The sequence below is a fragment of the Pinus tabuliformis genome, chromosome J (assembly GCF_031772625.1).
Source record: "Pinus tabuliformis cultivar Carrire ecotype Pingquan chromosome J, CPIR1, whole genome shotgun sequence".
Classification (NCBI taxonomy): Eukaryota; Viridiplantae; Streptophyta; class Pinopsida; order Pinales; family Pinaceae; genus Pinus; species Pinus tabuliformis.
Window position 1 is genome coordinate 1183706762 of NC_142295.1, and position 24492 is coordinate 1183731253.

Below are 24492 nucleotides of genomic sequence, written 5' to 3' on the forward strand. Positions count from 1 at the left end.
TTGGCTCCTGTGCGCAATCGGAGAACTGTGCAGAACTAGAGGGAAACTATCATTGCTGTCTATAATTGAGCAAAGTATCAAGGCAACCTACTACTCCCTAGAAATGCATAGAGCAATCAGACTACCTTCCCCTTGAAAATTTCGTAGAGAAACCCATCACTGGGCTTGCTCTCAGAATTTGCGCAATTCTGGCTGGCAGCCTTAGCTTCAACCCAGAAATTGGGTAGAGCTTGAGGGGCATCCAGAGCCACTCAACCTAGAAACTGCGCCAGAAGTCACTCCAGGGCTTGCAGTCCGTTGCATGTGCTGCCAATTTGACCGTGATGAGAGCTAATATTGCAGCAAGGATGTTGCAACTCCTGGGCTACCAACTTTACTTATCAACCCGAGGTTCATACAAACTTGGAGGTGACAATGCTATATGCATAAGTAAAAGTGAAGGTCCTGCCTATTGTCACTATTCATCTGGCGAGAGACCCCACGGGTTCCAAGCCAGACTTCTATAGATTTAGAAGAAGCTTGATTCTTTGATGGAAGAAGAGAAAATCTATTCTAAGAGAGCTACTCTACTGTAGTAATGAAGAAAACAACATGTAATGCTAAATCACACCATATCCTAATTAGCAATTTAAACATCTATGCTAAGTAGAATTGCTAAATCAACACTAACCTAATGATACTATCTAAGTTACAGAAGTAAGGAGCATCAAACCATACTAATGTGTAAGCAAGGAAACTAAACTAAATATGTTTTCATTTTTTTGGTCTTTTTGGTAAAATCAAGCATGCAATTTAATTGTTCTTGTAGACGTGACAGGTGGATGGAAGGTGGTTGAGGATGGCTAGAAGGTCTATGGAGTGTTTGGATAGTGTGGTGTGTGTTGAGTAATTGAATTATAAATTGTGTGTGGATTAGAGTAATTCTGCATAACATAAGTGTGCAGGGAATTCAAAAAGAATCTGAGAGAGAGGATAGTGCTCAAAGGAGTACTGCGATGATCAGACAATGTTGGAGTTTGATTGAATAACCAAATCAAAGCTTAGGAGTGGTAGCGTTTAAATAATACGTAGAACAAAGTTTGGGAAGGAGTCAAGTGGAAGAGCAATTGAAGATCGAAATCAGTGAAAGGAAGAAGTAATGAAGCAACAATACACAGGAATCGTTGGATCAGTCGGATCAACGAACATGATTAACAGAAAATGAGCGGCGGAGATCTTATCGTAGGAGATTACGTTAATAGATGGATGGATCACATCAAGTCACGTGTCAACAAAAGGTGGAAAATGTGCATAATGATGGAGCAGTCTTTGTAGGTGGTAAGCAGTATCTCGTGCACCCTAAAAGTTGTAAGCGAAATTCCTAAATTTCAAGCGATTAGCCTAAGTGGGTGACACGTAGCACGGGAAAACCACTTTTCTCGCACGTTCTCGATCGGATATCGGTTGTGTAAGACTTCACACGAGATTGCGCGATAGCCATTGGATCATGCAGTATTGATCAATGGTGGAGATTGGCCAAGCTAGTTGGCGAGCGGGTGATGCGATGGAGCGGTCTTCATAGGTGGTAAGCAGTATCTCGTGCGCCCTAAGAGCTGTAAGCGGTATTCCTAAATTTCACATGATTAGCCTAAGTGGGTGACATGTAGCATAGGAAAACCACTTTTCTCACGTGCTTTCGATCGGATATCAGTCGTGCAAGACTTCACGCAAGATTGCGTGATAGATGTTGGATCATGCAGGATTGATCAATGGTAGAGATCGAGCAAGCTAGTTGGCAAGCGGGTGACGTGATAGCTGTTGGATCAAGCGAAACATATCAACTATGGAGATTTGGAGTGCCTAAAGTCAAACGTTGAAATGGATACATCAGTTATGCGACACGCGGTTGACGGTGATTGGTCATGTTCGTTGTGGATCGGACAGTAAGGAAATCCACGGGTATAATTGATGAGCCCCAGAAATGGGTAATTATATGGGCTCATTCTACCTCTTATTTTGACTTAATCCACCATTCTCATTATTTTAATGCATGTTTTTGAATATATTTATGCTGATAGAGTGAATTGGGTTAGTCACTTTGCGATGTAGTCTAATTTGTGTTGTATGCAGATTTTTTGGACAATTTTGGACAAAGTCAAGGGATTTATGAGCAAATGGCAGCCAAAACTTGAGGAAAACAAGGAAGAGGATTTGTAGGGGGGTTTCTCCTGCATTTATGACCCCTTTTCTCGAATCCTCCATCAGCAACTCGGAGCACAAAGGCCCACGTTGATGATTCCAAGGGGTAGCCGAGCAAGTCAAGTAAGACTACTATTTATCTTCAGTTCTAGGAAGCCGAGTTCCTTGATTTTAGGAGGACTGTTGGAAGTCCCCATTTGTATAAATAATAAGTCTTTGAGCCTCATTATGTTAGCCAATTGTTAGTGGATTTTCGCACTTTTGTGCAACATTGTGCTCAACTTATTTTCGAGTTCCTTTTGAGAACATTTTATGTAATGTAACTGCTATTTTTGATAATGAAGATGAAATAGTTTTTGAGCCAGCACTGATCTCTTTTAGAGGGCTGAAGCTCTTGGGTTAGGGCCCAACCCAAGTTGCCCAACACCTCCTACTGTGTACTTATATGCTTTTGCTTTAGTTTATCAGTTAATTTCTGTTGTATAGATTCATTTTACTTTGTTAAATTAGGTTGCTTTTGATGGTTAGTATAGTTGTTTTTGTTTCATTTGATCAAGTAGGTCACTACAGTGACAGAATAAGATTAAAAAAGGCCAACAACAGGCCCTGATCTCATTTCTCCCTTCCTGGGACTATGATTTGAGGTCAAGGCACTATTGTTGCCACCAAAAATACAGTTTTGCTCTTCCATGCAAGTTCTAGTGTGACGACTTGATTTGGAAAGATTGATATATTCAGTTACTTAGATCAATTTTTTTTCTTTTACCATGATTCTCTCCGTATGATTTTTTGTTAATAGGTTACTGTTCAACATTTTCTATTTGTAGGTCAGAAATTAGGTCAAGATAGAAGAAGCTCTGTTTTCATGGTATAGTAGTTCTTCCTTTGATCAGTTTTTGTGCAGATCTATTGCAGGACCTTCCAGCTCACCATCCATCCATGCAATAGCTAGCACCAACTCACTTCTCATAGATCTCCCAAGTCAATTGCATCACTTCACCAATCTACTCTAATTTCTGCATTTTTCTCCATAAGCTTTCCTTTCATCCTTTGAACAAAACCAACCATCACGTTCATCCCTGATCTTCTTTGACAAGTTCTAGACACCTCAACACCTTCATCCAGACTTCATTTCCCCTTTCCCATCAATTTTCCACCTTCAAAACTCCAAAAATAACTCTCGGCCTCCTCTTGTAGATCCCCTACAGCCTCCTATAGAATTTCCTGCGAGTGATTTTTCGAAGTCCGATCGCAATGGAAGTCTTCAGCAGGGTACTAGGGCTTCTTAGAACCTCTCCACACCTTACTCCACCTCTGCAACAACCAACTCCATCTTCCTTTGCCACCAAACCTCTACACAGTCATAGCCAGATAAATCACAAGCATAATAATTTCACATAAAAATACTCAAAAGCACAAAAATATGTTTTCTTCTCATTTCTTTTCAGAAGTAGCTTGAATAAATGAAATTTACCTTTTCAGTAGTCAATGGCACTCATTTCATCAGTTTTGATCTCTTTTCCTACAACAGTAGGGTTAGTGGGTAGATTAGGGTTTGCTAGGGTTTGCGTTACATTTCAGTTTTCCTTCTCTTTCTGCAAGTGGAATAGCCTCTTTCGAGTTAGATTTATTTCATCACAGTTAAAAGCTTCTTCTGAGAATTCATAGAAGTTGACTTAAGCTCCTAGCGAACTTGTGCTAGCTGATCAAGTGAAAACTTGCAGTAAGAGCTAGTATTTGTGCATACAACACCGTCGCTTCCAAGTTTGTTACGAACTACTGGGTTGATAAAAGTAAAGTAGGGAGCCCTTGGAGTTGCAACATTATTGCTGCAATACTGGAGCTCACCAATAATCTGATTAAGATGTGATTTATTAGCTTCTGCATATATTATGCATGAAGAAAGTGCTGAAGGAAATGAGAATATGAGTGAGATCTTATTATAGAAAGAGAGTGATGGGAAAATATGATGATGAAATGAACCACGTACTGAATCAAGACAACAAACTCCAAAGCTCATGCAAGAACTAGAAATATGTACTTTTGGGGTTGTTGAAGGGTCTCTTCCTCAAGTCATGGTCTCAGAGGGAGGAGGTGAGGCCAAGATACTTGCTAACAACCTTATGGGGATCTTTTTCTCCTTTCTAACCTGCTAATTGAAAGAAGGCACAAATGTAAGCAAATTGAAACGCAACCAATATAATCTACACTACTGTAATGGAAATGTGCTATTTAAGCAAATGAACAATTAAAGCATGAACCTATGATAGTGCACATGTACAATAAAGAGGAGCCTTGGCTGCTAGGGTTGGGCTCTAACCCAAGAGCTTCAGCCCTCTGAGTTAACTCAGTTCTGGCTCAAAACAAAACTCATTCTTATTATCAAAACCATGGATTACATCAAAAACTGTCACACGTCCTGCAACTCGAAAATAGAGTAGATTTTTATAATAAAAAATCAGAATCCTACTGAGGTCCTAGGCCTCCCTACTTATACATGTGAATTCTCCAACGATTTCCTTAAAATTAGGGAGGCTTGGCTCCCAAACTCGAGATAAATTGGTGCTTTGAATTTCACTTGCTCGGCTGCCTTCTAGTCCTCATGATTTGGCTATTTGTACTTTGAGCTAATGGAGGAATATTTGAATGGAGGGGTAGTAAATGAGGAGGATTTACCTCCTATAATTCCTCTCCCTTGTCCCATTTGAGTTTTGACCAAGGTCTTTGCCAAATTTCCTTGCTTTTATCCTTTAATCCTACATTAAATGCACATTAGATCACAAAGAAAAATATCCAACTCTAACTCATCTCATAAACAAAATATAATCAAAAGTATGCAATAAGTTGTGAGAATAGTTGGTTTGAATAAGCTAGGAGGTGAATTAAGGCCCATATAATTACCCAATGATGAGGCTCATCATCACCCCCCTACTGAAAGTGTTTCTCATGCTCTGAGCAACTTAGTCAGTGTCCATGTCCTTCATGGCTCTGGTAGCCTCTCTGACATCCCATGCCTCTGCCGTGGTCTCTTCACCTTGTTCATAGAAGCCTACCTTCCTTTCTACTTCTTCCCACTGCCTCTTTTCCTCTTCTTCTTTTCTCCCTTTTAGCATCCCTAGGAGTAGTGGTGGACTGAGTTTTAAGCCTATCCAATTGACCTTCAACCTTTGCATTGATTGCTTATACATAGGTGTCCTGTTGAGTGCCTCTCTCAACCTTTGAGGGGAGTGATATTCTCCGATCTTCAAGCTATGTGGCAGTGTGTTCTATCTCCTTAAGCAAGCATGCATGCTATCATCTCCTAGCAGCCTAAACATATCCTCAAAATGTGAAATTGCTTGCTCTTGGGCAACAAGATATCTAGGTGCTAGCTGAGGATCATTTGCAATTAGATTATGGGTGCTGATTAGGGCCATGGGATTTGATTGTTCAACTCTGATGAAAAGAGGTTCATTTTTCTCTCTGGCCAATATTATTTTCATCTCTACAGCCCTTGAATCCTCATGGTTCATCCATGATGCCAAAGCCATTAATTGTAGATCTCCTAGCTTAGCATTAGGATCCCAAACATTCATGTCTATGAGGGCCATGTTGTGCAAGTAAAACTCAGCCATTTTGACCCTATCCTCTAGTTTTCTTTGATCACAAAGATCAATAAACTACTTGTAGTCCTAAAATGGCATGGTGCCCTTTGTGCTAGTGTTTTAATATGAAATTGCAGCAATTGTTCTCTGAGGTAAAGAGTATAGCATTTAGTTGGCATCCTACATTGGATGGCCTCCAAGGAGAGGCTGGCCATACATGCTAGTTGGTTTTCCCTTTCCTATAGCTGTCCTCTCAACCATGCATTTTCCCTCTCAAGTTGATCTCTCATTATTGCTTCTCTATTCCTTAAGCCACTTAGCTCTTTGACCATTTCCTTGAGCTTCTCTTCCATGTTCCCAATGTCTTCCACCCCTTTTGAGGTATCACCCCACCTCCTTCAATAAACTGGTAGTAGGAGTCTAGGTTAGGTTGGGGACTTGGTTCCTTTATCTCACGGCCTTCCTATTTTGTTTCTTGCTGCTCCCTTACCTTGCTTTCCAATTGCTGTGCTTCATGTAGCTTTTTCTGTGGATCCTGTAAGATGGCCTTACCCTTTAAGGAAGTTGATCTGGTACTAGGCCTCCTTACATAGGTGATTTGTGACTTAGGGGAAGGCATTTTGTCTCTTGGTGTAGGGGAATCTTCAATCTCAATAGGGATTTTTGTTGATATTTGTGGCTTCCCTTGTTTGATTCTTGTGCTCTTTCTTGTTCTAAAATATAGAGGGGTTTTCCTCCTTTTCCCTTTTTGCTTGAGTGGGGTGCTGAGAGCAGTGAGGGAAGTTGCTACCTCCCTCTCAGGGGTCTCTGGAGACACCCTAAGTGACTTCTCCTTATGTTCTTCCCCTTCTGTTTTTCTTATCTTCTTCCTCTTGTTGTTCTTTCTCATCTCCATCAGTTTCTTCCTTCATTTCCTCCTCTGTTTTTGAGTTGAGTGCAGCCATGTGTGAGAGGACACTTAGTTTTGTATGTGATGATTGAACGAAGGTGGCCAAGTTAACTGGCCACCTTTTCACTTATAAACCAACTACCTCGTAACCCTTACAAATTTTGATCAAATGATGCATATGAGTGAGTGAGTGGGATACTTACCTGTGGTCTCGATGCCATGTTGTAGTTGTCAAAGATCAGAGGTGCTATGTTGTTTATTTGCTGCATGGTCGTTCTTCTTCCTCCTCTACTGTCTGCTTCTCCATTATAATTTCTTAGTCATGTTACTAGCTGGGGCTGTGAAGATGCTGCAATGAATGGAAAGAGGGAGTAGGAGTGTATGTGGAGTAAGGGACATTCAGGTAATGCTCTTACTCTCCTGTGTTTTCCCTTTGTTTCTTTTTTCATAACTAGCAGAAACTGATCTCTTTTTATTTTGAATGGTGAGTGTAGGGATGATGATAATGGACGAGGTGAGGGGTTAGAACATGTCTAGAATGAATTTTGGGGACCTAACCAACCTACCATTCACCCTCGGATTGCTTCCTATAGGTTTTCTGGGCCACTGTAATTCCTACAAGATCATCATGTAGGTTTTCAGGGGATCCTGTAGAAAACACAATCTTTGCCTAAATTTAAGCAATGGAGTGAAAAAAAACAATGGAATTGATGGAGGGATTCATGGTAAGTAGTGGAGGAGATGAAGATATGTGAGTCAGGGTTCCCTTTGGATCTTATCTTTGCTCCTTGATTGTCTTTCTCGCCCACCTGCAAATAACAATTATGTCTTTTTTTTTTTTTTTTCGAAAAACACCTAGGCTGCCTCAGAGAGGTTTACACCCTAGATGTTTGCCCTGGATGCCTCAAGGAAGGTTTTCACCTAGGGATATTATTATTATTTTTTCTCTTTTTTCTTCATCATTGGGTTGCCTCACAAGGCTTTCAACCTAAAGATGGGACTCAGGCGCCTAATGGAGGTTTTCACTTGAATCCTTATTCTTTTTTTTTTTCTTTCTATTTTTCAGTGACCTGATGAGGGAGGAGCTAGAACTTGCTCCACCATCATCACTGTCTTATTGATATTGTCGATGAACTCTTGTTTTGATAAACACCTCTTGTACATTTTCAATCCTTGTCCATTAACAAGCAATGGAATGGCTTCTTCATCTATAGTTATGATTTGCACTGAACCAATATCATGGCATCTTTCCACAACATAAGGTCCGAGCCATGTTGTCCTTAGCTTTCCTTTGAAGTCTTTATACTTAGAATCATATAACAATTCCCAATCGCTCTCTTGAAATTGCTTCTCCTTAATATGTCTATCATGCTAGATCTTCCTCTGAAGCTGAACTATCTCTGTATGTAGGAGGGCCTGCATTCTAAATTCATCCAAGCCATTCAAATGGAACATTCTTTATTTCTGTGCATGACTGAGATCCAAACTAGTTGGGCTGCCATCCTCAATATGTTATATTCAAACTCAATGGACAACAAATCCTTTTTCCCATAGACCAACTCATAGGGTGTAAATCCAGTGGTGGTCTTCCATGAAGTATTATAGGCCCAGGTGGCCTCAACTAGTCTCTCTACCTAATCCTTCCTCCTGTTGCTCACTACCTTGGTTAAGATTCTCTCCAATGCCCTTTTGGTCACCTCCACTTTCCCGTTAGCTCGTGAATGATAAAGCTCGTGAATGATAAGGAGTGGAGGTCCTATGCTTGATTTTGTGATGGTTGAGCAGTACTTCAATCATGTTGGAGGTAACCTGGCTACCTTGGTCTGTGACTAGCTCTCTAGGGTACTCAAATTTGTAGAATACATTCTCCCTTAGGAACTCAACCACCTTCACCTTTGTTGATGCCTCAATCGCCTTGGTTTTAGCCCACTTAGTCAAATAATTAGTGCACACAATAATGTACTATTTTTTCTTTGAAGGAGGGTTGATAGGCCCAATGAAGTCCATGCCCCACTTGTCAAATGGCTCGAAAGTCACTTGAGGTTGTAGGGACATTTCATCTCTTGGAGTAGGCTTTCCAATCCTCTAGCACTGATCACACTAAATAATGTACTTTTTCACATCCTGATGAAGAGTGGGCCAATAATAGCCCGCTTGTAACACTTTGAATGTCGTCCTCTTTGCTGCAAAGTCACCTCCACAAGGCCCATCATGACAGGTTAGAAGGATGTCAAAAACTTCCTCTTCCCTTACACACCTTCTCAAGATTTGATCTGGGCCAAGTTTGAAAAGATTTCCCCCAATCCAGGTGAAGGGGGCACTTTTCTTGACTATCTTTCTCTTTTCTTTGGAGGGCAAGTTTGGTGGGAACTGTGCTGATACCAAATAGTTTGCTATATCAGCAAACCTTGGGGAGAGAACCGAAATAGAAAAAAATGCTCGTCTGGTAATTGGTCATCCACCATTCCTTCTTCACCTGCAGGTAGATTCATCCTAGATAGAAAGTCTGCAACAACATTTTCCTTACCAGGCTTATCAACAATAGTTAGATCAAACCACTGTAATAAAAGCAACCATCTTATAACTTTAGCATTCACATGTAGTTTTTTCATTAAATATTTGATTGCAGCGTGGTCAATATGCACAAATGTTTGGTAGCCTGTAATGTAATGCCTAAATTTGTTTAATGAATGCACAACAACTAGGAGTTCCTTTTTGGTCACAGTATAATTTAGCTCAATCTTTGATAGGTTCTTGCTGATAAAATAGATGGCATAGGGAAATTTCTCCTCTACCTGACCTAAGACTACTCCTATGGCTTTGTGTGAGGAATCAACATGAATATGAAAAGGGAGGGCTTAGTTTGGGCCTCGAAGAATTGGTGTAGTGGTTAACTTACCCTTTAAAATGTCTAAGGCCTCTTGATAGCTTTTTTACCATATAAACTCAGAATCTTTGGCCAACAACCCAAATAAAGGAGAGGGAAACTTGTTGAAGTCATTTTTGAACCTTTTGTAGTATCCAGCTAACCCCAAGAAACTCCTGAAATCCCTTTTCTTTTGCAGAGGTGGGACCCTTTGGATGATTGCTATTTTGTTTGGGTCCACCTGCAGTCCTTGCTGAGATATTGAATGACCTAGCATGGTCCCTTCAGTAATTAAGAATTCACATTTTTCTGGACTGAGAGACAAGTTCATTTTAATGCATTTGTGCAATACCTTTCCTAGGTTAGTCAGGGCTTCTTGAAAATCACAACCATAAGGTGTAAAATCATCCATATAAATTTCCACCGCATCATGTACTAATTCGGTGAAAATACTCAAGACTGCTCTCTGGAAAGTGGCAAGGGCATTGCATAAGCCAAAAGGAAGGACCCTATAGGGAAAAGTACCCCAAGGACATGTGAATGTGGTCTTATCTTGGTCTTCTGGGCAGATTTGGATTTGGTTGTACTCACTGATCCATCTAGGAAAGAAAAAACTGCTTCCCTGCCAGGCCATCTAGCACTTGGTTAATGAAGGGTAGGGGAAAATGATCCTTCTTTGTGGCTTTTTTCAACTCCCTATAATCGACACAAATCCTCCACTTACCATTTTTCTTGGGAACTAACACTAAAGGAGAGACCCACTCACTGTCGGAGATAGGGTAAATGAATCTTGCATCTAGCAGTTTTTGCAGTTCTTCTTTCACTATATCTTTAAGAGCTGGATTCATCCTCCTTTGTGGTTTCCGGACTGACTTACAACCTTCTTTTATGTATATGTGGTGAGTACACACTTAGGAGTGTACTCCCTTCATTTCCTTGTAACTCGAAGTGAAGGCTTCTGGGTTTTCTCTCAAAATGTTGCATAGCTTTTCCTCTTTGAGAGCAGAAAGAGATGGATTAATTTTCAAAGTTTTCTCTGGGCTAAATTCTATGGTTTTGACAAGGAGTGGGTTGGAATTGGCCAAGAATAAGTCAACTGGATGATTTTTCTGGGTTTCCCTTACTTCTTCTTCTATTAGTAATGAACTAGGAGTTGGACTTTGGAGCAGGTGTTCAATTAAGTCATCCTCATCTTGATGTCCTCCTCCTATGGTTGCTTCCAAAGCATAAAGTTGGGTGGAATAAACCTCATCTTCTTCCTCTTCCTCCAACCATAAAGGTAAATCATGCTCTAGAGAAGGTTGAGCAGGAGGGTATAGGACTAACTGCTTGGACATATGCCATTATTGATGGTCATATTCCCAGCTCTGCAGCTAATGTAAACATCGGCTATGGCCAACCATGGCCTCCCAAACTAGTAAGCTTAGCCTTAGGCTGGATAACAAGAAAATCTGCAGGGTACTCCTAGGAGTCAATGGAGACCACACATCCTACACAATTCCCTCAGGGGTGACTGTGGAACGGTCTACAAGTTGCAGAAATGTTGTGGTCTTCCTCAATGACCCTTGGAGGTTGAGCTTAAGCATGGTGTCCTTGGTTATCACATTAATGGCAACCCCAAGATCGATCAGATTGTGTGGGACAATGGTGCCATTGATGTGCACATCTACTATAGGGCTTCCAGGGTCCAAATATTTCAGACATATTACCTACCCCAACATTAAGTCGAACAACTGCCCAATGAAATTAATGGTAGGGGAATCCCTTTTTCTTCTTCCTGGATGCTTGAAGAATTTCTCCTTAATCAAATTATTGTAAATGAGAACATATTTTATTGCCTGGAGAAGAGGGATCCTTACACATAGATTTTTCAATTCTCCTAGAAGTTCAATTTCTTCCGGGGTAGGTTAGTGTGGTTGGGCTAATCTCTCAGGAAAGGGTGGATTTAATTTAAGGTTTCTTTCCTATCTTTCTTCCTCAACCTCCCTATGTGGAGAGGGAGGTTGGTTATCCGGGAGAATTCTCTCAGATCTTAGGTTGATCTCCTGTATTTCTACAACATAAGCTGGGTATGATGTCTCTCCACTGTATACTTGTTGAGCCTGCTTATTGTTCGAGTTCGGATTTGGCTGGGCAGGCATCTGGGGTTGCTTGGGCGAAGGAGAGTGTAGGAGTTGTGGTTGGGTAGGTGGTGGAGGCAATAGAGCTAGAGCATTGTTGTATTGGGGCCTCCACCCTTGGAGTGGTGGTCTCCACTGAGGTTGTGGCAGAGTGTAAGGTTGAAATGACTGACTGGCTGGCTGGGAATGATACTGAGATGCATAGGACCAAGGAGGGGGTGTAGAACAGGAAGGATGAGTAGGGGTTTCCCAAGAAGGTATAGCTGTGGTTTGGTTGGGGTTGTAATATGCATGGGATGACCCTTGCATACCTTGCTGGTATGGTCTAGGCCCAGTAGGTCTCCTTTGGTTGATGTAGCAAAGTTGCTCAGTGACCCCTTCAGCTCCTTGATATACAAATTTGATTCTAGGTAAAGAAGGGAACTTGTCTGTGGAGTGGTTTTCTTCACAGACCGAGGAAATTTCAATACAGTTCAATGGACATTCATTCCTAGGATGCCTCCTGGTGCATCTAGGGCAAAAGATGGCCAACAATCTCTGCTTCTTCTTGCTTCCTTTTGATGTTCATGGTGTCCAATTGCAAGGCAAGGGTTTGCAACATCTCACTTATGAAATCTTCTATCATATTTCCAATTTCACCCTTGATGGATGAGTTGGAAGATGATGCACTGGCCATAGGTTGACTACTCCTACCCTTTTTCCTGGCTGCCCTAGATTGGTTTCTAAAGACAGTCTTGATATCCTCATAGGGTAATTGGTAGACATCTCCTCCTACTAACAAATGTAAGGTATCCAGAAGATCTTCCCTTACTCCTTTGGGCAGGACCAGCTTTAGTGACTCGGGGTCAAGTGTGCACTTGGCCCTTTTGTATATGAGCTGGAATCTTTCTTCGTAGTCTTCTAAGGATTCATCTTGGCCCATGGTCATCCTGAAAATCTCTTCTTTAGTATCGTTTGACCTACAGTAGTCCCGATATTTTTTGTTAAAAACCTGTTGCATCTGAGCCCAAGTTGTGATGCTATCTCCAGGTAAACCCATGAACCAGCGCAATGCTACATCCTTGAGGGTAGGTGGAAAAACTTTTAACTTTTTCTCATCATCTGTATAGTCATAGGTTCGGCATATAACATAAAAATAAAATAGGAAAGTGTCAGGGTCCTCTGTGGCCAGGCCATGGAAATGAGGTAGGGCAGAGGGGCTTATCTTCTTCATCTTGGTGTCCCCATTGGTTTCCCTGATGGGGAAGGTACCCTCAACTCTCTCTCTATTCCCTCTGTCATTTCGGTTTTTAGCCATTGGTTCAGTAGGAATGGGTTCCTCTTCTTCTTCTTCCCCTATAGGCTCTTCAAATATGTCAGGTTTCTCACCTAAAGGTTCCTCCAGTTCATAGCCACCGAAGAAGAGAGAAGGTTGGCTGTTGGATGCAGTGGGGGTATTTGGCAAGAATTTCCCTAAATTGTCCCTATTCCTACGAGGCATGAAAGGAAATGTTTTTGGGTTGGTTTTTGTAAGATTTTTTAAGCTGGAAAGTACTTTGTAGAAATGAAATTGTTGATTGAATGAAAACTACTGAGAGAAAAAAAAGAACTACTTGCTGAATTGAAATTCTACTTGCAGAATGGAAAGGAAAGCAGATAATGACAACTGAAAGAAAGGAAGCTACTAGATTACTTTTGTAGAAATAAACTAGTGGTAGAAAATGGGAGACTAGAAATAGAAGAAAAGAAAGCAATACTCACAGTCTACTCAAGCACCGCCCCGGCAATGGCACCAAAAAGTGATGAGCGCCAGTATTGTAGCAAGGATGCTGCAACTCCTAGGCTACCAACTTTACTTATCAACCCGGGTTCATACAAACTTGGAGGTGATAGTGCTATATGCACAAGTAAAAGTGAAGGTCCTGCTTGTTGTCACTGTTGATCTGGTAAGAGACCCCAGGGGTTCCAAGCCAGACTTCTATAGAGTCAGAAGAAGCTTGATTATTTGATGGAAGAAGAGCAAATCTATTCTAAGAGAGCTACTCTACTACAGTAATGAAGAAAACAACATGTAATGCTAAATCACACCATATCCTAATTAACCATTTAAATAGCTATTCTAAGCAAAATTGCTAAATCAACACTAACCTAATGCTGTTATCTAACTTACAGAAGTAAGGAGCATCAAACCATTCTAATTTCTAAGTAAGGAAACTAAACTAAATCTGTTTTCATTTTTTTGGTATTTTTTGGTAAAATCAAGCATGCAATTTAATTGTTCTTGTAAACGTGACAGGTGGATGGAAGATGGTTGAGGATGGCTAAAAGGTTTATGGAGTGTTTGGATAGTGTGGTGTGCGTTGAGCAATTGCATTATAAACTGTGTGTGGATTAGAGTTATTCTGCATAACATAAGTGTGTAGGAAATTCAAAAAGAATTCGAGAGAGAGGACAATGATTAGAGGAGTATTGCGATGATCAGACAATGTTGGAGTCTGATTGAATAACCAAATCAAAGCTCAGGAGTGGAAACGTTTCAAAGTTCAGGAAGGAGTCAAGTGGAAGAGAAATCGAAGATCGAAATCAGTGAAAGGAAGAAGTAATGAAGCAACAGTGCATAGGAACCATTGGATCAGTTGTATCAACGAACAAGATTAATAGAAAATGAGTGGTGAAGATCTTATCATAGGAGATTACGTCAATAGATGGATGGATCACATCAAGTCACGTGTTGATAGAAGGGTGGAAAATGTGTAGAATGATGGAACGGTCTTCGTAGGTGGTAAGCAATATCTCGCACACCCTAAAAGCTGTAAGTGGAATTCCTATATTTCACGTGATTACCCTAAGTTGGTGACACGTAGCACGGGAAAACCACTTTTTCTCACGTGCTCTCTATCGGATATCGGTCGTGCAAGATTTCACGCAAGATTGCGCGATATCCGTTGGATCACGCAGGATTGATCAACGGTGGAGATCGACCAAGCTAGTTGGTGAGCGAGGGACACGATGGAGCAGTCTTCATATGTGGTAAGCAGTATCTTGCGTGCCCTAAGAGCTGTAAGCGGTATTCCTAAATTTCACATGATTAGCCTAAGTCGGTGACACGTAGTACAGGAAAACCACTTTTCTCGTGTGCTCTCGGTCGGATATCGGTCATGCAAGACTTCACGAGAGATTGCGCGATAGCCGTTAGATCATGCGGGATTGATCAACGGTGGAGATCGGACAAGATAGTTAACGAGCGGGTGACGTGATAGCTGTTGGATCAAGCGAAACAGATCGATGGTGGAGATTTGGAGCACCTAAAGTCAAAATTTGAAATGAATATGTCAGTTATGCGACACGCGGTTGACGGTGATTGGTCAGGTTCATTGTGGATTGGATGGTAAGGAAATCCACGGGTATAATCTAATTAAGATGTGATTTATTAGCTTTCGCATATATTATGCATGAAGAAAGTGTTGAAGGAAATGATAATATGAGTGAGATCTTATTACAGAAAGAGAGTGATGGGAAAATATGACGATGAAATGAACCAAGTACTGAATCAAGAAAACAAAATCCAAAGCTCATGCAAGAACTAGAAATCTATGTTTTTGGGGTTGCTGAAGGGTCTCTTCCTCAAGTCATGGTCCTAGAGGGAGGACGTGAGGCTGAGACACCTATTGACAACTTATGGGGATATTTTTCTCCTTGCTAACCTGCTAATTGAAAGAAGGCACAAATGGAAGGAAACTAAAACATAACCAATCTACTCTACACTGCTGTAATGGAAATGCCGCTACTTAAGAAAATGAACAATTAAACCATGAACCTATGCTAGCATACATGTAAAATAAAGAGGAGCCTTGGCTGCTAGGGTTGGGCCCTAACCCAAGAGCTTCAGCCCTCTGAGTTAATTCAGTGTTAGCTCAAAACAAAACTCATTCTTATTATCAAAACCACGGATTACATCAAAAACTGTCACACGTCCTGCATCTTGAAAATATAGTAGAGTTTTATAATAAAAAATATGAATCCTACTGAAGTCCTAGGCCTCTCTACTTATACATCTGAAGTCTCCAACGACTTCCTTAAAATTAGGGAGGCTCAGCTCCAAAACTTGAGATAAACTGGTGCTTTGACTTTCACTTGCTTGACTGTCTTCTAGTCCTCATGATTTGGCTGTTTGCACTCCATGATGATGGAGGAATATTTGAATGAAGGGATAGTAAATGAGGAGGATTTACCTCCTATAATTCCTCTCCCTTGTCCCATTCTAGTTTTAACCAAGGTATTTGCCAAAATTCCTTGCTTTTATCCTTTAATCCTGAATTAAATGCACATTAGACCACAAAGCAAAATATCCAACACTAACTCATCTAATTACTCAATATAATTAAGGCCCATATAATTACCCAATGATGAGGCTCATCTAAGTGGTCCCCTCTAGGACTAAGAAATCTTGCTTTGCATGCATGGGTAGTTTTTTCCTAAAAAAGAAAAAAGAAAAAAGCATCCCTAATTTTTAGGGATCTAATTTTAGTAGTTGGGGGTTACATGCAAAATTGTTTTAGAAACCTCCCATCGATTGTCACTTTTTCCTAGAATTGTGGCATGCACGTCATAAGCCTTGATCTTGTCAAAAATATTTATTCGACGCTTCAGAGCTCATTCTTTACTTCGATCTTGGAGCTCTGGCATTCCCCATCGCATCTAGGAACCTTCAGCACACTCAGCTCAACTTTTTCTGGGTAAGTCCGCTTTTCATGTCTTTTGCTTCTTTTCTATCGCTTTTTGTATTTTGGATTGTGTGAGTGCTATTTTCTTGGTTTTCTTGAATGCTTGCTGTCGTTTTAATGCATGTTAGATTGTAGAAGCACTGGTTCAACCTTGCTATTGCACTAACAATCGCTATTGCGGCAAATCACTTCACACACTTAGTAATTTTTCCCATTTTACTGAATCCTACACTGAATGATTGCATGCATGTTCATCCACTAATGTTTGCACCAGTTTCACACATGCATTCAGTCCATATTGTTTTCAGTCGCCCGTCAGCGGGTTTGAGCTGCCTTGGCTCGGACATTCCCTTGCCTGGCTTGCACTGCACATTTTTGGGATGGAAGGCCTTACCTTGATCCTAGAAATTGGGCAGAGCTTACCTCACACTGGCCTCCCAGGATTTCTCTGTGAAATTGTAAGATGCAGTGCCTTAGTTGGCCCCCAGAATTGTGCAATGAAATTTTCCGGGTTGTAGTCATGCTGACTGAAACTGGTCATTGTGTAGTTTCAGTCCTTAGTAGGACAAGATGGATTGTGTTCTTCACAGTTTCAGCAGTCGATCAACTCACTGACAGTCCAAACTGTGTTTTGCACAGTTCTGGCAATAAGTCTCCTAGCCTCCCAGTGTAACTTGCGCAAATTCTCCAGTCAACTGACATTGCTCTTGCCCTGAGTGTTTCTTTGTCTCCAGGTATCATAGGTGCTCAACAGTCTCTCAGTAGTACCAGTACAATGGATTCCAAGAGAGCGGGGTCAAAGGACACCATTGAGAGCGCAACTGGAGATGCGGTTAAGTAAGTGTCTATGAGCTTCTCCATCTATGAAGACACTAAGTTGTTCATAGACAAGGAGATCAAGATCAAATGGAAGCACATCAATTACATCTTTTCAAGCACCTTTGAGGAGAATCTGGAGGACCACAGAGTCTATTTCAACATACACAAGTCTGGCTTGTACCGAATTGCATGCAGGTATCCTGCATTTCCATGCGCAAACATGATCCATTTGATTGTCTCGCATACTGATCCAGATAGAATGGTGTTGAGCAGTGTCAGTGGAACAAAAATTGCTACATTCAGGGAAAAATACTTCCAAGAGATGTATCACTTGCTACAGCCAGTGGTCACAATGGATGCACCCTTCACTAGGCCCAACAATAGTATGAACTCAATATATATCTTGAAGGGCTGGGTGAGATAACCATCTAAGTGTAGGAACACACCCAACCAAGTATACAAGATGAAGATACTGTGAAAGGCTTATAAATTCTTGGTCATCTTCGCATGCCACTTATATGGCCAACAGAGTGTACAGAGACCTTCCTACTGAGTTGGGTGATTGTGTTGGATCAACTAGCGAACATAGGAATACCTTTCAATTGGTTCGACATGTTGGCTCTCTAGTTGAAGGGACAAGTAATAGATGCTCAACATCCACCCAAAGGTCAGCAAGAAAATCTATTCATGTGCGCTTACATACTTGATGTATTCTGTGCTCGTCAGCAGTTCCTTGGCTTGGGTTGGCCATGGACACCTTCAAAAACCTCTGTGCACACCTATTGCAGGTTGTTCTCTGAATGCAACTTCCGTGGAGTTATAATACAACTATCAGATCACTTTGTCACCCCAGTGTACAGGATGGTCTTTGAACAAGATTCGCCTTGCATGTCACAAGCAATGATGGAGGCATTGGTTAACATGGAAGATTGGTATGCCTCACCCCTTAGCACCTTCATCTGGAGATACAACGCAGAGAAGGCTCCACATGTTTTACAAAAGTTTTCTATGGATAATATGGTCATTTAAGAGGTTGCATACCACATCTTGACATGGTTGTATGCAAGACTGCATAGGAAGAAGAAGGCACCTTGGCCCACTCTTCCTTTGCAGATCGGGTTGTATGCGATCCAAAATCTCAAGCATGCTGAGGCTGAGACGGAGGAATTCAATATATTCACCTTCAGCACCAAAATTTTCAATCCATATGACCCACATCACTTAGTGAAATACCACTTACAAGAGTGTATCATCCTTGGATCCACGGGGTATGTCGTTGGCGCAAGGAAGACCCATGGAGATACTGCTATAACTTCTCAAGGCTCAATGAACTGGTCAGAATGGCTGTAGAGTGGTTAGTGGCATAGAAGGAAACAACATCTTAGAGAGGAGCAACATCAACACTAGTAGAGGGTAGCAGACCTATGCTTGACAAAGGAAAGAGGAAGGTTGGCGACAACACATAGGCCAATAAAAGATGCAAGTTCAAAGCAGATCCACTTGTGTTAAGAGTAGCTTTGGAGATTGAGGCAAAGAGGAGACAATGCAACATAAGGATTGTGCAAAAACAGAGGGAGAGGAAGAAGATGGATGAGGCAGAAAAGGAGTTGCAGGAGTTGAAGTAACAACTAAGGGAGGAACAAGAGCTGCGTAGAAGAAAGAAGGAAGTGTAGTAGGAACATGACTAACAGGAGGAATAATATAAACACATTGATGAAATTGTGTCCATACAGGTTATTGATTCATCTGAACAACTAGAAAATAACAGACATGGTGAGCAGTGACAGGAGTAGGACTTTGCTCAGGAGATTGAACAGATGTTAGAGTGGATGGACACGAATGTGGTTCAACCCAAGCTAGATCATGACATTGACCTCATGCCTATGGACCAAGAGGTCACCCCACCCGCTTCACCAGGTCCAGGAGTAGAGCAAGTCCCAAGTCATTAAGGATACATTGAAATCCTTAAGGACAATCCGAAATCAGATGTGCACAACATATCTATTCCAAAATTCTAAGGGTAATCCTTGTAGCTTCACTCATACAAACTTATTCCTTAGGGTTTCCTTAAATGGATCAAAACAAACCCTCCATATTTTCAAAATCAGGAAACCCCTACCCTTTACCCAAGGAAACTGTAAAAAATGCTCGAAATATTCAACACTGAGAAAATGAAAACAGATCCATCCATTGAGAATTATACTCACCTTTGGCTGATATTCAACAATGACAACCATTTAGATTCCACCCATGCTTTGATTAATTCCCTAGTCCACCTTAGATAGTGTCAGCGTCCCACTAAGGCCCCCTGCTTTAATCTTTCGATATTCTCCCAAAAAGACCCTGCTCTAAGAGAAAGAGTTTGTTCATGCACCACCACCTTTGGTGTCATCTGCTTCCTCCTAGTAACACCAATCAATGTGGGCACCTATGCCTGATACTTACCATCAACAACATGGTCCTCCCCACCGAAATCCTCCCGCACAGGCCATGGTCTCGATGAGATGACTGATTGTGGTTTATGACGAGAAAGGGATTCCTGTTCTGCTTGGATGACAATCTCGTTCAACGTCTTTGATGATGGATATGTTTTCTTGTGCATGGCCCCCAAGTGTCCAAAAAAACTGACACACCTTTTTCCACCAAGTCCCCTGAACCACCTGACAGCTAGACCAAGAAAGGACGATCTACATGTAGACAACTGGATGCCAACTATATTCTAGAATATCACAAATGCCAAAACTTCGATCATCCACGTAGGAATTAAACACTCAAGGTGGTAGTCAGATATTCAAAGTGATGCCATAAAAATCGATTGGATAGGGAAAAGTAATGACAACACTATAAGGGATGAGAAAACTATAGACCGATGTTCAAAATTGAACATGTCATAGCCCTTCAAAGGGGGTCTAGCATGTACCAAAGCAAAAATTAGGCATAAAAGAAATGTTAATTTTTGTTTCTACTTGCTTTTAAAAAATTTAAATAATATAACAAAATTCCCAACGAAGGGATTTCAGATAAATTATAGGTTACATAATGTTGTGGCGATTAGCGATTCGATGAAGGGATTTAATTATCTGACTCAAACCATTTACAATAATAACATGGAATTTAGTTTAGAATCCAAACCATCTTATGTATTAATACCCTCCACACACTCTATAGAGATTCATATATAAAGGTTTATTGTTTGTTGATAAATCGACCGTGCTAGGTTACAAGCAATAAATATTGAATTTTGAGTCATAATTAACTTCTTTATATCTTTGCAATTTGAATAAATTTCATGAGTTTCACACAAACACAACTCAGTGATTCAATATGTTCTCCACCAATGCTTTTCATATTCATATCTTGCTAATCAAGAGAAGGACAAAGAAGTGTGGTTAGCATTGAGCAATTTCCTTCGATTTGGCTTTTTCTCACGAACCTGCAGAGAAACTATAGGTATTTCAACCTCATGTAGATAAAAAGGTGGGAAAGAAGGTGGCAACAGCTTTGCGAGCATGGTGGAATGGAGTGGTGGTTTTCTCATGTTATCTGCCTTCTTGATATGGGCCTTCAATGATGGTGCTTATTCATGACTTCAAAATCCATTACCCAACACAAAGGAGATTTGCAAATTGTTCTAGGTTGTTCGAGAATTTTTCAATGACCCAAGATCATTCATTCATTCGATGGCTTGTTGTATGTGTGGAAGTAACAGTAAGAGGGTGTGTATGTGGTGGGAACAAGAGAAATTTATTACACTACAATACATCCAATTTATGGGGAAAATTCTATATCAAGGTAGCAAACAAAATAGATGGAAGAATTTATGATAGGGACCATCAATGAAGAGGAGGAGTTGGAAAATTAGAGGGCCAGTGTGTTGCTTGACACCACATAATGTTGCGTTGGGAGGTGGCCCCCCTATTTATCAGAATCTCTTTTCATTAAGCTGGGTTCAAATGAATTAGAGGGTTGGGATATCTTAAAATAAGTGCTTTTTTTGTCTTCGTAATGCTTATACATCAACAGTGGAAGTGTTTGGTTCCCATCCTAAGATTTACAGTGTATTCGGATATAATATTCTCAGAGATCGACAACAAGATTCAGGAGTTTCCTTGGGTAAATGTGAGAGTAATATTGGGGTGGAATACAATGCCAATAATGTTACAAAAATCCTATCACATCAAGAAGTCAATAGGCTGAATCCAAGGATAGGTAACAAGAGTGCTAATAATGTGCCCATGGGAGGCATAGGCATCAACATGCCCATGCCATAAACTTTGTCTCATTTAGTAGGAATCACCAATGTGATATTTTCAAGGGGAGATGGATGTATGGTGAATCCTATGTTTTGTATCCAGCTCGGTTGTGACATTATGGTAGCATTGATTTTGACTACTGAAAAAAATGTAGAATGGATTCCAATTACGAGATGGAAGCCTCAAGATTGTGAACTTTTGAGGTAATCTATTTGTTCATGATAATGTTAGATTTAATGTTGCTATCATTGAATCAATAACCTGTTTGTCTTTCTCAATATGTTTCCATATGTTGTTGGGTTTCTCATATTTGCATGTCATGTCTAGGTGCTGGGAAGTTTGAGAGACAAACTACTATTGTATGTGGGAGACTCGATAAACCACAATCAATGGGAATCCATGCTGTAGTTTTGTACCATGAACCCACTCACAAGTCCAATGACCAATATTATTTCAACCTAATTCCAAAATATAAGGTCTAGCCGAGATAACCATCAACTACAACCATGCTAGTGGGTTGGTGTTGTGTACAATCTTTACTTGGAACTTTTTAAGTTAAAAATTAGAAGAATGAATGGAATCATAGATATTAATTATTGAGAATGCATAATTTGAATGTAATATGAATTTAAAAAAATACTCAAACCATTTTGTTATTAAAAAAATGCAAATTTAATTATAAAAATTTGTCATTCCAATAATTTATCATTATTTTCAAATTTAATTTTAAGACTTTAATTTATTTAATAGAAATAAATTTGATTGAAAATAAAATGTAGAGATAATATATTGTTGTCAATTAAAATATATTTTCCTTTAACTTTTCATTATATACTCTTCAGATTATTATCGATTAAAATGTATTTTCTTTTTATTTTTCATTATAAGCCCTTCCAATTGAAATTAAGATCAACTCTTAAAATTTAATCACCCCTGTAGAATTTGCTGCTGAACTTAGCTTCTAATCCGAAAATAAATTTATCAAAATGATTTCCAACCACCCAAATCATTCATCGTTAGATGGCATATAAAAAATACTCCACCAGCTTACCAACTCCCAGAAGATGAAATTTGAAACGGTTATGTGGCCTCTACCAATCCAATCTTCATGGTAGTTACACCAGGTCCAGATCAAAGCCCAGGATCGAAATACCAGGTCCAGATCAAAGCCCAGGATCCAACCTCTCTTGTGTGTAAGAGATACAAGAGTGTCGAGACCAAGACTTCCGCTTCCCCCTCTTAAACCTGGGAAACCTTAAAAGAAACGCACCACTCTAAACATCAACTATGCAGCCAACTATAAACACGACACTACCAGAATCCTCAGGTTGAACCCAACAACACCAGCATCCGCACCAGACTAGACTGCATCTGGTCCACCTTAACCTACATCCAAAATCCAAGTATTGGAGTTGTTTTTATAATATGAATACTCCTCTATTCTAATTCTTGGAGATATGTTCATATTGTCATGGAGTTGTTTTTATAATAAGAATACTTCTCTATACCTATTTTGATATATTGAAAGTTCGTCTTTATATATCGACGCTTCTGGAAAAACTGTGGAATGCCACTTTCTGCATTCATCGCTGCTGAATAAATTATTTGATGTTGAATCATTTCATGGATATGTTCATATTAAATACTTCTCTATACCCTTTTGTGATAGATTGAAAGTCTGATTTTTTCAGTATGTAAACAAATTTGAATTTAGACCTGGGCAGTTATGGTAACTGGATTGAATATATATATATATATATATGTATGTGATGAAAAGGGTTAATCTAATGGAAAATTGTCCTCAAATGCACTCAGGGTTTTCCCAGGGCTTTATCCTCTCAGAAAAAACTTTACAAGCGTTCGAGACGATGGCTTGACGATCGTCGGATTCTACATCAAGTGCACCATGGACCGAACCCAATACACAACTCTGGAAATAAGGGACACAACTCCTTCCCCATGCAGGCAGACGACGCGGCCAGAAAATTCAAACCACCGTCTCACAGAAAGTCTCCATGATCGTCACCATCTCTATATTTTCAGATTGTTGAGATTGGTGCAGTTTAAACTCTCTTGATCCTGTAAAACTGCACCGACTTTTGTACGGTGAAGAGCCTCATATAATCCAACTTATCCAGCCTTTATCAAGAAATTAGCAAGAGTAAATCTGTACTTTTTACCCTAATATAATCCAACTTATTCAGCCTTCGTCAAGAAATTATCAAAAGTAAATCTGTTTTTTTGGGAAAAGATTGAAAGCACCTACTTTCCCATAGGCAACATGATTTCTAATTATGAAAATCTAGCACTCAAATATATTACCTATAATCATATTAACATATGCAAAGAGAAGTTACATACTATCTTAGGCTTACTAAAAACATGAGCTGAAACAAAATTATTAATATAGGTTATATGAGGTGTTTTAAAGAGAGTTTCATTTTATTTTAAATATGGTACTTGGTAGCATTTTTACTTTAAAAAAATATTTTTGGGTTTCCTATAAATTAAGAAAATTTAGAGTCATTTAATTAATATATGTATGTAAAAAAAATATTTTTAAATTAAAAAAATATAATTATTGATTTTCTAAATTAAATTTGAGGAAATAAAATTAAATGAAAAATATATTATATTTATTATCATTTAACCTTATGCTTTCATGATTTGGGTGTATTAACATCATCATCAACTATGTTTCATTGGTTATGTGCATTGTTCCTTCAAATTTTAAAGCTTTTAATAAAATTTCACAATTAGGTTCATGTGTTGTATTGCTCATTAATCCCTTTGGAGGAAATGTTATGACTATGTACCAACCATCCCCAACTAGATCTTATACATATAATAATTTTTATGACATCATATAATGCCAAAATAAATAATCATTTTGCAAATATTTTGACTCAAGAATATATTCAAATTCACCAATGATGTGAAACCTAAATCATCAATTTCAATCCATGTTTTAGTGAGTAGATAAATTTGGATCACATTGGAAAAAGATATACTTCATACAAAAGTGATCCAATTCAATTATTGTTTTGTTCACTCCAAAATTGTTAATGTGTGAAGTATAA

At 39.7% G+C, this 24492-nt stretch overlaps 1 protein-coding gene across 1 annotated transcript in view; it reads left to right on the plus strand.

The window, feature by feature from the left end:
* The window catches only part of LOC149231301 (uncharacterized), a 41005-nt gene extending 17349 nt beyond the window's left edge, over positions 1 to 23656 (plus strand). Inside the window, exon 3 of the mRNA XM_089376264.1 lies at positions 23228 to 23656. Coding sequence (XP_089232390.1) covers positions 23228 to 23431 — 204 coding nt within the window. The 3' untranslated portion in view covers positions 23432 to 23656. The remainder of the gene's footprint in view (positions 1 to 23227) is intronic.
* Positions 23657 to 24492: the final 836 nt, after the last annotated feature.